At 46.8% G+C, this 11,981-nt stretch overlaps 1 protein-coding gene across 2 annotated transcripts in view; it reads left to right on the top strand.

Annotated features, from left to right (window-relative positions):
• The first annotated feature begins 428 nt into the window (after positions 1 to 428).
• The window catches only part of elac2 (elaC ribonuclease Z 2), a 36,753-nt gene continuing 25,200 nt past the window's right edge, over positions 429 to 11,981 (top strand). For both annotated transcript variants that reach the window (XM_033044075.1, XM_033044074.1), the window contains exons 1-8: positions 429 to 777; positions 4,531 to 4,581; positions 4,687 to 4,757; positions 5,751 to 5,815; positions 7,691 to 7,748; positions 7,834 to 7,902; positions 9,521 to 9,640; positions 10,707 to 10,762. In XM_033044075.1, the coding sequence (XP_032899966.1) occupies positions 497 to 777; positions 4,531 to 4,581; positions 4,687 to 4,757; positions 5,751 to 5,815; positions 7,691 to 7,748; positions 7,834 to 7,902; positions 9,521 to 9,640; positions 10,707 to 10,762 (771 nt within the window). In that variant the 5' untranslated portion in view covers positions 429 to 496. The remainder of the gene's footprint in view (positions 778 to 4,530; positions 4,582 to 4,686; positions 4,758 to 5,750; positions 5,816 to 7,690; positions 7,749 to 7,833; positions 7,903 to 9,520; positions 9,641 to 10,706; positions 10,763 to 11,981) is intronic.

The raw sequence follows: 11,981 nt of genomic DNA, 5'->3' as shown, positions 1-11,981 counted from the left end.
ACTCCAGCATTTTGTGTCTTTCTTCGGTTTACACCCCTAAACTGTTTGGACACATGCGGCAAAAAGGCCACAGCCCCGCTGGCACAGCTGGTAGAGTTCCTGCTTCAGGGGTTATAGTTACAGTGGCCTCCGTACCAAAAATAAAGACCCCTGATGTGCAGTGAGTGGATGAGAAAGTGAGATAACTAATGTGATCGATGGTGTGTGTTTAAAGTAAAACAATTAATTCAGAAGATTGCAATGAAGTGATTGTAACAGCGACCACCAGTGCTACTGTAACACTGAGAATCTGTAACACTGAGAATGTATCCCTGCTGGCAGGTTGCACAGTCTGGTCTCTGTACATTGTTGCAAGCAGCCTGTGTGTGATGTGGGGGCGGAGATTGCCAGCAGGGCAGCACCAGAAGTTGTCAGAAGCAGCGACGGAACTAGCCGGCTTGCAGCTTTGATGCTGAGGGCTGCTTGCTGAGCATGGGCAGGGTTTGAGAGAAGCTGGATGTCCGCGGCCGGCAGCCTGCACCAGGCACTAGCTGGGTGGACGCGGCGCCTGTGTTGCTCCAGCTCCAGCCCGCACCTCCGGCCGCTCAACATGTCCCTCAGGCCGGCCAGCGAGCGCAGGAGGGACAAGCCTCCTCCCGACACCCTGCGCCACCTCAAGTCCAGGGAGAAGAGGAAGCATGGGGACATGCATGGACCTGCCACTGTGTACATGCAGGTAGTGGGGACGGGCAGCAGGGAGAACGGTGCATCTCTCTATGTATTCTCAGAATACAACAGGTAGACAACCCCTTTTAGCTCTTTCCCTTTAGTAACGTTTCCTCAACCATGCTTGCCTAATGTCTGAATCTCCATGTACAGACTTGGACACAACATGCTGGAGTAACTCACTCAGCGGGTCAGGCAACATGTCTGGTGACAATAAATGGGTGGCGTATCAGGGTCGAGACCCTTCTTCAGATTGAGAGTCAGGGTGGAGGACACGAGGGGTAAGGGGAGGTACAAAACAAAGCAGAGCCCCTGCATCGATGACTCAGGAAAGGTGGAGCCCACAATGATCCAGTGTTGGCTGGTGACACGGTGATAACGAAGGAATACAAGCAGTAAAATTAACAAGAGGATTAAGGTGGGGAGGGACGGAGAGAGAGGGAAAGCAAGGGTTACTTGAAGTTAGAGAGATCATTACCCATACTGCTGGGTTGTAAGCTGCCCAACTGGAATATGAGGTGCTGTTCCTCCTATGTGCGTGTGGCCTCATTGTGACAGTGGAGGAGGCCCAGGACATTTTAACTCCCCTTCCCACTCACATACTGACCTTTCGGTCCTGGGCCTCTGACACTGTCACTTAGTATCAAAAAGAAAGTATCTGATGAAAATGACCATGGCCAGGCTCAGAAGTATCGGGTCCCCCCAATCGACTATCTCCTAGTGCACTGCTGTTAAATTTCAAGATCTGGATGATTATTTTTGTAAACTTTGATCTGCCTGTCCCGCTCCAGGTTTAAACAGAGCGCTGTCAGTTTAACACGTAACAGGATGAATGGGGGGATCAGTAAAAGGTGAATGGGAAGATCACTACAGGGGGGGATGGGGGGGGGGGGGGGGGGGGATCGGTGCAGGATAATCAAAGGTGGGTCAGTACAGGATGGATGGGGGAGCAGTACAGGATGGATGGGGGATCAGTACAGGATGGATGGGAAGGGGGGTCAGCACAGGATGAATTGGGGGACCAGTGTAGGATGGATGGGGGGGGGGGGGGGGGTGGCAGGAGAATCAATGCGAGGTGGATAGGGTGATCAGCGCAAGATGAATAGATTGGGGCGAGGGGGGAAGATGGGGAGGGGAGCGTAGGGGATGTCAGTGAGGACTGAATAGAGGCGGTAATGGGGATCAGTGCGGGATGGGGAAGAGGGGTCTCAGAATAAGAGGGGTGGAGGGGGGTGAACAAGAGAGAGGGAGAGGGGGCGAGATGGGGAGGAAGGAAGGTCAGCGCTCCTCAGACAACATGGTCCCGCTGCCTTGGCGGTCCCTGTCCACTGCCAAGTGCCGCCGCCAGAGGGGGAGGCGGTTATGATCTCCTCGCCACTGCCTCCCCTCCTCCGCTAGCCAACAGCAAGGTGTGGGGCCGAGTGGTGTAGCTCAAAGATCCTATGGATATAGGATCTATGGTGCAGCTGCTTCAGACAACGGAAGGAGTCCTCCCCCTCCCTCCCTCCCTCCCTCCCCCTCCCCCTCCCTCCCTCCTCCCGGCCTCGGCGTGCGAGAGGGTTTGTTTTGAAAGCTCTTATCGCCGTTTGCGGATTTGCAAGAATAGGTCTTGGCATCATCTTCAGCACAGACATTGTGGGCCGAAGGGCCTGCTCGTGCCGTATCATTCTACTATGTACATTGGGGCAAGAGCAATTTTGATGGTATAGGAGGAACTTGCAATTGTTGACTGGGGGAGTGAGTGAGGTGGTAAATATTTCTCATCTGCATTTATCATAAAGAAAGGCATAAATGTGAGGGGGTTGGAAGTTAATAGCAAAGTCTTGAAGAAATTCCACCTTACAGAAGAGGGGATGTTGGCAGTCTTATAAAGCATAAAGTTAGATAAATCCCCAGTCTACTTAGCCTCCTCTCCCTATAGCCCAGACACTCTGGTCCTGGCCACATCACACTCTTCCACGTAACCAACATAGGAATGGAGTGATTTCTGATGCATGAGACTCACCTGATTCTAAACACTGCATCAATGTGGTGTATATTGCACTCTACCTGGGCAGCAGAAAGATGGTTGGCAGTGAGGTTGAGTCTTTTATATTTCCCTGATGTCCCAAAACAAAAATAAAGAAACATTTGTATGTGTAGTTAGTTGGCTATAGTCAGATCTGGGAATAGTCCAAGTCATTTTGCCAGTGGGTTTGAAGGTGCATCAGAATCCCAGAGGAAATGCGCACAAGCTTGGATGTGAACATCCGATTCAGATTCAACCTTTATTGTCATTGTGCGGTATACAGTACAGAGACAACGAAATGCAGTTTTATTGTATTGTATTGTATTGTATTCAATTTATTGTCATTGTCTCAATTAGAGACAACAAAATGAATTTTCCTTACAGGCAGTATCATAAAAATAAATAAATAATAAATAATAAAACATATTAAAAATAAAATTGAATTAAAAAAAAGCACAAACACAGAAAGTCCACGACACAACATAACATAAATGGCACCAAGGTGAGGAAGGCACCATAGTCCAGCCAGCCTCCCCTCCGTTCTTCCCAGATGTTCATCCGTGGTCTGGGCCTTCCGGGCACCCGCAGTTGCCGCCCCGGGTGGCCCGATGTTCAGGCCCTCACGCCGGGCTGGTGGAACACCGACGCCGAACCCCGACGGTGAACATCCTCCTCCTCAGCGGCCCGGACCTCCCGATCAGCCGCCTCCCGCAGCCGGAGTCCGCAGCTCCCGAGTCCGCAGCTCCCGAGTCCGCAGCTCCCGAGTCCGCAGGCCGAGCTTGGCAGAGTCGCAGGACCCCGCGCTGTCCATCAGCGCCGCCCGCGTTGGGAGCTCCGCAAACCGCAGCTCCATGATGTCGGTGCAGCAGGTCCAGCAGTTAGCATCTCACCCAGAAGAGCAAACAGAATAATGAGCAGTAAAATATATATATATATATATATATATATTTTACTGCTCATTATTCTATATATATACATGTACAACAGTAGTAGCAGTGCAATTTTTTCTGGGGGAAGGAGTGTCCGGGGGGGAGGTGACTGGCAATCACCCAGGTGCAGAGTTAAGTAGTGCAACAGCCGCAGGGAAGAAGCTGTTCCTGAACCTGCTGGTCCGGCAACGGAGAGACCTGTAGCACCTCCCGGATGGGAGGAGGGTAAACAGTCTGTGGCTGGGGTGAGAGCAGTCCTTGACGATGCTGCGCGCCCTTCGCAGACAACGCTTGCCTTGGACAGACTCAATGGAGGGGAGTGAGGAACCGATGATGCGTTGGGCAGTTTTCACCACCCTCTGCAGTGCTTTCCGGTCGGAGACAGAGCAGTTGCCATACCATACTGCTGATACATCTTGCTGATCCAGCATTTATAAACTGGTGAGGCTGCAACCCATTTCAAAGGCTCATTACAAATTTATGGCAAGATAACTGAGAAAGAAGATGCATTGCCAAAGACACGATTATCAGCATGCTGGAGAAAGAGCTACACTGTGAATTCTGCATGAAGAATGGATGCATGCACCTAGACTGCCACTGGATGGCAGTAGTGTACTTACCAATACTTTTTGTTAAAGTTTGCAGAAACTAGTGCAAAACATGGTGATTACGGTTTTTACTTCAAAGTTATTGTAGCATAAAGGGGGCTGTGACTTGATTATATGCTGGTGTTTTCCAGGCAAGCAATTTTCTTTTTATTTGGAGCCATTGAACGCTTTTATGCCGCCAATTTAGTTTTACTGATGGAGAGTTATGATCGATAATTAGCGAGTTGTATCAAGACAACTTTGGGTCCAATGGCCATTTTGATCTGTGCTTGTATTGCAGATATCTCTTCAACTGCGGTGAAGGGACACAGAGACTGATGCAGGAACACAAGTAAGGATTCTCTCTCGGTCCGATCAAACGCTTGGCTCAAACATCACTCCATATTTGAGAATGGGCGACAAATGATTTACAAAATAATTTTGTTCTCTCTTACAGGCTAAAGATTTCTCGTCTCGACAACGTGTTTGTGACCAGGATGAGTTGGAACAATGTTGGAGGATTATCTGGTAGGAACTTGGATGTTCTGGAAGGATTCATTTTGAATTTGAGTGGCAAGTTTTTTTTTTTTGAAAGGAAAGGGATTTACGAATTTTGATTTCTAGCAACTGTGCCTGGATGACTTTGACACGAGGTTTGAGGAAATGTTTCAGTGAGCTGAATTGTTTGTGCTAAATTAGTTCAGGGTCAGGCCCTCTGGTGTGCCGATCCAGAGGAGTACAATGGAAATGTATAGAAACATAGAAAATAACTGCAGGAGTAGGCCCTTTGAGCCAGCACTGCCATTCAATATGATCATGGCTGATCATCCAAAATCAGTACCCCATTCTCCCCTTGATTCCATTAGCCATGAGCCTCCTGTGCTGAAACAGTGGGGTCAGATGGCTGTGTGGGTGGGGACTTCAGTGTCTTGTTCATTACTTGTGTGTATAATTTTTATACCCTTGGTTAGGAGAGAAGGCAGGTACGGGATACTGAGTTAGATGATCAGCCATGATCATATTGAATGGCGGTGCAGGCTCGAAGGGCCGAATGGCCTACTCCTGCACCTATTTTCTATGTTTCTATGATGGTGCAACGGTAGAGCTACCTGCCGCCTTACAGCACCAGAGACCCGGGCTTGATCCTGACTACGGGTGCTTGTCTGTATGGAGTTTGTACGTTCTCCCCGTGACCTGCGTGGGTTTTCTCCAAATCTTCGGTTTTCTCCTACACTCCAAAGACGTGCAGGTTTGTAGGTTAATTGACGTGGTGTAAATGTAAAATTATCCCTCGCGTTGGCGCCGACTCGGTGGGCCGATGGGCCTGTTTCCGTGCTGTATCTCTAAAAAAAAACTTTAAAAAAGCCATTCTGAGTTGGCCTGAGTGGGATTGATTGCAACTAAGTAATTTGCTTGGCTTCATACGTTCGTGTGGATCTGGGGACAGACAAAATCGGTCGGCATCCTTCGCTTCAACTACCGCAAGGACTAATGCCGTCTTTTCAAACATGTTTTCTCCAGGTTTGATTTTGACATTGAAGGACACCGGGGTTCCCAAGTGTGTCTTTTCCGGACCACCACAATTTGTGAGTAGGAAGTGGATTATTGGGTTGTGAGCAAATTAGGCAGTGGGGCATTAGCCCTAGTATGCACTTCATTTTTAGTTGGAAGTCGTAACAGAGAGGATACAAACATGGGTTGTTGGCCATTCAACATGTTAATCTGCTCTTCAATTGAAGACTTGGAATTATTCAAGGTGGTGTTGGGTATGGTTACTCTTCATAGGCTTTACTAGTTGCTTCTTGTTCTGAAGGCTGAACGGACTTGGCATATGGTGTTATTGATTGAATTGAATTTGAATTGAATTGAATACATTTTATTAGCCAAGTATGTATACATACAAGGAATTTGCCTTGGTGCTTTGCTCACAAGTAACAACACCATATACAGTAGTAGCCAATTAAAAATAAAACATTAAATGTTGGTGGCTGAGCCAAACCAGACCATGATGGAGAAAGTGAGGATCAGTGTAAATCTGCCTGTGGCAGATTGTTTTTTCTCAGCTGCCGCAGAAAGTACATCCTCTATTGGGCCTTTTTGGCTGTGGAGTCGATGGTGGCCTCCCATTTAAGGTCCTTGGAGATGATGGTTCCAAGGAACTTAAATTACTCCACAGATGTGACTGTGGTGTTGTTGATGGTGAGTGGGGGGAGGGGAGGGGAGCTCTCCTAAAGTCTACAGTCAATTCCACTGTCTTAAGAGCATTGAGCTCCAGGTTGTTGCGATGGCACCAGGACGCCAGCTGAGTCACTTCCTGTCTGTAGGCAGATTCCTCCCCATCCTGGATCAGTCCAATCAGGGTTGTGTCGTCCGCAAACTTGAGAAGCTTGATAGAGGTCTGAGTCGTTGGTGTAGAGAGAGTAAAGGGGAGGGGAGAGTACACAGCATTGTGGTGCTCCTATGCTGAGGGTCAACGTGTCCGAGATGTGCTTTCCCAGCCTCACATGCTTCTTCCTGTCGGTCAGGAAGTTGATGATCCACTGACAGAGGGGTTCAGGCACAGTCAACTGGGAGAGTTTGGAGTGTAGTAGCTCTGGCACAACGGTGTTGAATGCAGAGCTAAAATCCACAAACAATCCTTGCATAGATCCCCTAGCGGGCTAGGTGCTGGAGGATGAAATGAAATCCACTGATCTAATGGCCCGTTATGCAAATTGTAGGGGGTCCAGCAGGGGGGTTTGTGATATTTTTCAGGTGGGCCAGCACAAGCCTTTCAAGGGTCTTCATGACTACAGAGGTCAGTGCGACAGGTCTGTGGTCATTAAGACCAGTAATCCTTGTCTTTTTGGGTAAGGGAACAATAGTGGAGACTTTGAAGCAAGCAGGGCAGTGCAGGTCTGCAGGGACTGGTTGAATATGTCTGTGTAGACTGGTGCCAGTTGTTCGGCACAGAGCTTGAGGTCCTGGATATTTCCGGCTTTCCGGGTGTGTGGAACGACCTGCCGGAGGAGGTAGTTGAGGCAGGTATTATCACAATGTTTAAGACACATTTAGACAGGTACATGGATAGTACACAAAAATGCTGGAGAAACTCAGCGGGTGCAGCAGCATCTATGGAGCGAAGGAAATAGGCAACGTTTCGGGCCAAAACGTTGCCTATTTCCTTCGCTCCATAGATGCTGCTGCACCCGCTGAGTTTCTCCAGCATTTTTGTGTACCTTCGATTTTCCAGCATCTGGAGTTCCTCCTCAAACACAGGTACATGGATAGTGCAGGTTTAGAGGGATGTGGGCCTAACACAGGCAGGTGAGACTAGTGTAGAGGGGAGATGTTGGCTGGTGTAGTCAAGTTGGGCCGAAGGGCCTGTTTCCACACTGTAACTCTATGTTCTACATTAGCTAAGTTAAAACTAATAACTGTAAATCAATTAATACCATTTTCCTTTTATTTCCCCTGGAAAGGAGAAATACTTGGCAGCAATAAGAACATTCTCTGGCTCGCTAAAAGGAATAGATTTAGGTAGGACGCATGGATATAATGATTGCAGTACTGCTGCCTGTATGAATATTCAAGTACTTAACACATTCTCTCTCTGTCACTTCAGCTGTACGCCCTTACACAGAGCCACACTACGTTGATGATACTATGGCAGTGTATCAGGTGCCCATATTTGGTAAGTTATTTCTCCTGTTCCACTTCCAGCTGTATCTTGTGTTGCTTAACTTGGCCTCTTTTGAATAAGAAGAGATGGTTACTAGTAGGGATGGCCAAACTCAGCCAGTTGGCCACTGGTTAATCTAGATTAAGCCAGCTGAGAACAGCTTCAATTGTTGCCCCTCAGGGCAAATTGAATTGCTTTCTCTGTACTCGATTATAGTTGAGATTCTATGCACCGTTCATTTAAAGGTCTGTGGGTTTAATTCATAGCATGTGCTTTTAAAAAAAATTAAGGGTGCCTGCATCTTAAATATTTTGCACACCTTTTCACCTATTTGAATGTTCAATTTTGAAGGATTTCTCACCTAAACAGCATTGAGGCATGACTTGCTGCTAACATTTATTTTAAACCCTGATCAATTTATTTGGCTGTGGATGAGATACAGAGTGGACATTAGAAACACAGCAGCTGATTGAGTCTTGATCTCCAGAAAATGTTTCACAAATATCTTCGTGAAATTCTGTTACCTAAACTCAAAACAAGAATGCTTCGGAGAAAATTAAACTGGTAGACTCCACGCCAAGCTGTCTGATTAATTTAGCAATACACTAGGGCGTAGCGTGTTAAATGACCAAACTGCAATATATAAGTGAATGCACACAGCTCAGTTATCCAGGGTTGGGGAATCGACAGCAAGAGGAGATTTCGCTAAAGGTCACGATCCGAAACGTCACCCATTCCTTCTCTCCAGAGATTCTGCCTGTCCCGCTGAGTTACTCCAGCTCTTTGTGTCTATCTACGAGACCTAGAGGACATAGGTTTAAGATGAGGGGAAAAGATTTAATAGGAACCGGAGGAGCAATCTTTTCCCACAGAGGGTGTGGAAGGAACTACTGGAAGAAACGGTTTAAGCAAGATAGAGGCAAAGTGTTTGAGTAACTCAGTGGGGCAGGCAGCATCTCTAGAGAGAAGAAGGGTCTCGACCCGAAACGTCACCCGTTCCTTCTCTCCAGAGTTGCCGCCTGTCCCGCTGTGCTCCAGCAATTTGTGGCTCTCTTAGGTTTAAACCAGCATCTGTAGTTCCTTCTTACACAAATGGTTTAGGCAAATGCCCTCACAATATTTCAAGGACATTTGGAAAGGAACATGGATACAAAAGGTGGGACATTTCAAATGGAAGTCAACACATTTTCCATTGTGGCAAAGCTGGCAGTGATGGATTCTGCAATGTTATAGCAAAGCCATAATTTGAGTAATCGTAACATTTATTTGTATAGAAACTGCATTTGACTCATGTAAAGTATTGACACCTTTGTCAATATGGAAAACATAAAGAGTTGTATGATTGCAATGACTTGTTTGTTGTGAATGTGTTCAATGCAATTTCTACCTGTTGGTCCAACCTGCCCGTATGGTTTGTATATTCTGCATTCATGGACGTTCAATAGAGGGGTGAAGGAGGACAGGGAAGACCACATGGTTGAGCAGACTATAGTGCCGCTGCCTCAGAGCTGCAGGGACCCGGGTTTGATCCTGAGCGTGGGTGCTGTAAGCTCTAGTTTTATAGTTTCTTATGTCCACTAGCAGCCAACAAATACTCAAAGTGTGTACAACGTCTATTCTTTAATTGCAGCCAAACTGGACTTCAAGAAATCCCCAGGGTCACCTGGACAATCAAGTTCACCAAAATCTACAAAGCGGCAACGGAAAGATTCTGAGGATCACCTGCAGGAAAAGCAAAATGACAATCCAGGTACAACTTGCATACAATCTGTGCATGCACCAAACTCTCCACAGAATTGTGTGTTTTTTTTTCTAAAGTATCTTTGATAAGATTGGGAACGGAGTAATTAATTGTGTGGAGGATTTGTGTGGTCCTTTAGGCAAAGTGCTCTTAGAATTACCATGTAACTAGTCATTTGTGATAACATTTGCCCAAATGATAGATGCTATTTTCCACCGCAGATGCTGCCCGACCTGCTGAGCAACTTCCTTCTTTATTTTAGTTTGGAATCTGTAGATTTTGCTTTATTTTTTTTTTTTTAATCTTTTATTAAAAACAATTGATATTTTGTTTTTCCAGAGCTGCTTTTTCTTAGCTAGTAAATTAACCTACGCAGAAAATGATGACTTCTGAGGGTCCTTGTGTCTCTGCATTGCAATAACAAGTTCCAAATGAACCTAGATCTGGATCTAGATCTCAATCTAGATCTGGTGACAAGTTATCCGTTATGGTCACCAGCTACATTGGTGGACCCAGGAATGGGAGCCCAATTACTGTTGGAAAGTGGGTTGGGAATGGATCAGAGTGAGGCAGTGGAACAGAGAAGGTCCTTTTGCAGAGAAAATGTGGCAGCAAACCATGAGCCCAATTTATCTCTTGAACCCACCTTGTTTCGTTCAGAGATATAGATACAGCGTGGAAACAGGCCCTTTGGCCCACCGAGTCCACGCCGACCAGCGATCCCTGCATATTAACATTATCCTACACACACCAGGGACAATGTTTACATTTACCAAGCCAATTTACCTACAAACCTGTGGAGGTAAACCTGTGGAGGTTTGTAGGTAACGTCTTTAGAGTGTGGGAGGAAAACGAAGATCTCGGAGAAGCCCCACACGGTCATGGGGAGAACGTGCAAACTCCGTGCAGGCAGCACCCATAGTCGGGATTGAACCCGGGTGTGCGGTGCAGCAAGCGCTGTAAGGCAGCAACTCTACCGGACAACAGCACTGAGAAGCAGTTGTTTGGGAAGGAGATGTAATGACCTAGATTTCATTCGGAAATGCTTACGTTTAGTGTGTCTATTTTCTTCTAGAAAGAAGCCCCAAAAAATCAAGAGATCCTTCCCTGGTAGTGGCTTTTGTTTGCAAGGTAGGTGTTTTCTCCTTGGTTTGAAACAGGGATAATAGCCTTCATTTGAAGTAGGACTGGAGAGGTTTTGGTGGACTTCTGGTGGACTACTGAATCATTCACTGATTCTGAGTGCACCGATTTAGTGGAGGAAGTTGATGATGCAGATCTGGCAAAGGAGTTTGTAATCAGGCAACACAGATATAAGTAGGAACTGCAGATGCTGGAAAATCGAAGGTACACAAAAATGCTGGAGAAACTCAGCGGGTGCAGCAGCATCTATGGAGCGAAGGAAATAGGCTACGTTTCGGGCCGAAACGTTGCCTATTTCCTTCGCTCCATAGATGCTGCTGCACCCGCTGAGTTTCTCCAGCATTTTTGTGTACCAACAGAGATTTAAGACTTCTTCCAAAATAACAGAGGCAAGATGTAGTGATTCTTTTTAACGTATATATGTGTAGCCATTTGGTGCTATCTGCAGCATGCCATCTGAACGAATGTGTGGAAGCATATTCAGTGTCACTTTCAAAAGGGAAGTGAATTGAAACTGGAAAAGGAATAATTACCAGTGGCACAGTTGGTAGAGCGGCTGTGTCACAGCGCTAGAGACCTGGGTTCAATCCTGACCTCGGGTGCTGTATTTGCAGAGTGTGCACGTTCTTCCTGCGACCGTGTGGGTTTCTTCCGGTGCTCCAGATTTCTCCCATATCCTAAGACGTGGGTTTATGTGTTGGAGGACACAGAGTGCTGCAGTAGCTCACCGGGTCAGGTGGCATCTCAGGAGAATATCGATAGGTGACATTTCAGGTTGGGACCCTTCTTCAGACTTGAGATCTGAAGGTATCTGAAGAAGGGTCCCAACCCAAAACATTGCTACCTTTGTTCTGAGATGCCTCCTGACCCGCTGAGATATTCCAGCACTTCTTTTGTAAACCAGCATCTGCAGTTCCTTGCTTCTACATTCCAGGCTAGGAGGTTAGAAACAGAGAAACATAGAAAATAGGTGCAGGAGTAGGACATCCGGCCCTTCAAGCCTGCACCGCCATTCAATATGATCATGGCTGATCATCCAACTCAGTATCCCATCCTTGCCTTCTCTCCATACCCCCTGATCCCTTTAGCCACAAGGGCCACATCTAACTCCCTCTTAAATATAGCCAATGAACTGGCCTCAACTACCTTCTGTGGCAGAGAATTCCACAGATTCACCACTCTCTGTGTAAAAAATGATTTTCTCATC

This window comes from Amblyraja radiata, chromosome 26 (assembly GCF_010909765.2).
Source record: "Amblyraja radiata isolate CabotCenter1 chromosome 26, sAmbRad1.1.pri, whole genome shotgun sequence".
Taxonomy (NCBI): domain Eukaryota; kingdom Metazoa; phylum Chordata; class Chondrichthyes; order Rajiformes; family Rajidae; genus Amblyraja; species Amblyraja radiata.
This window is presented reverse-complemented; position numbering and strand designations above follow the sequence as displayed.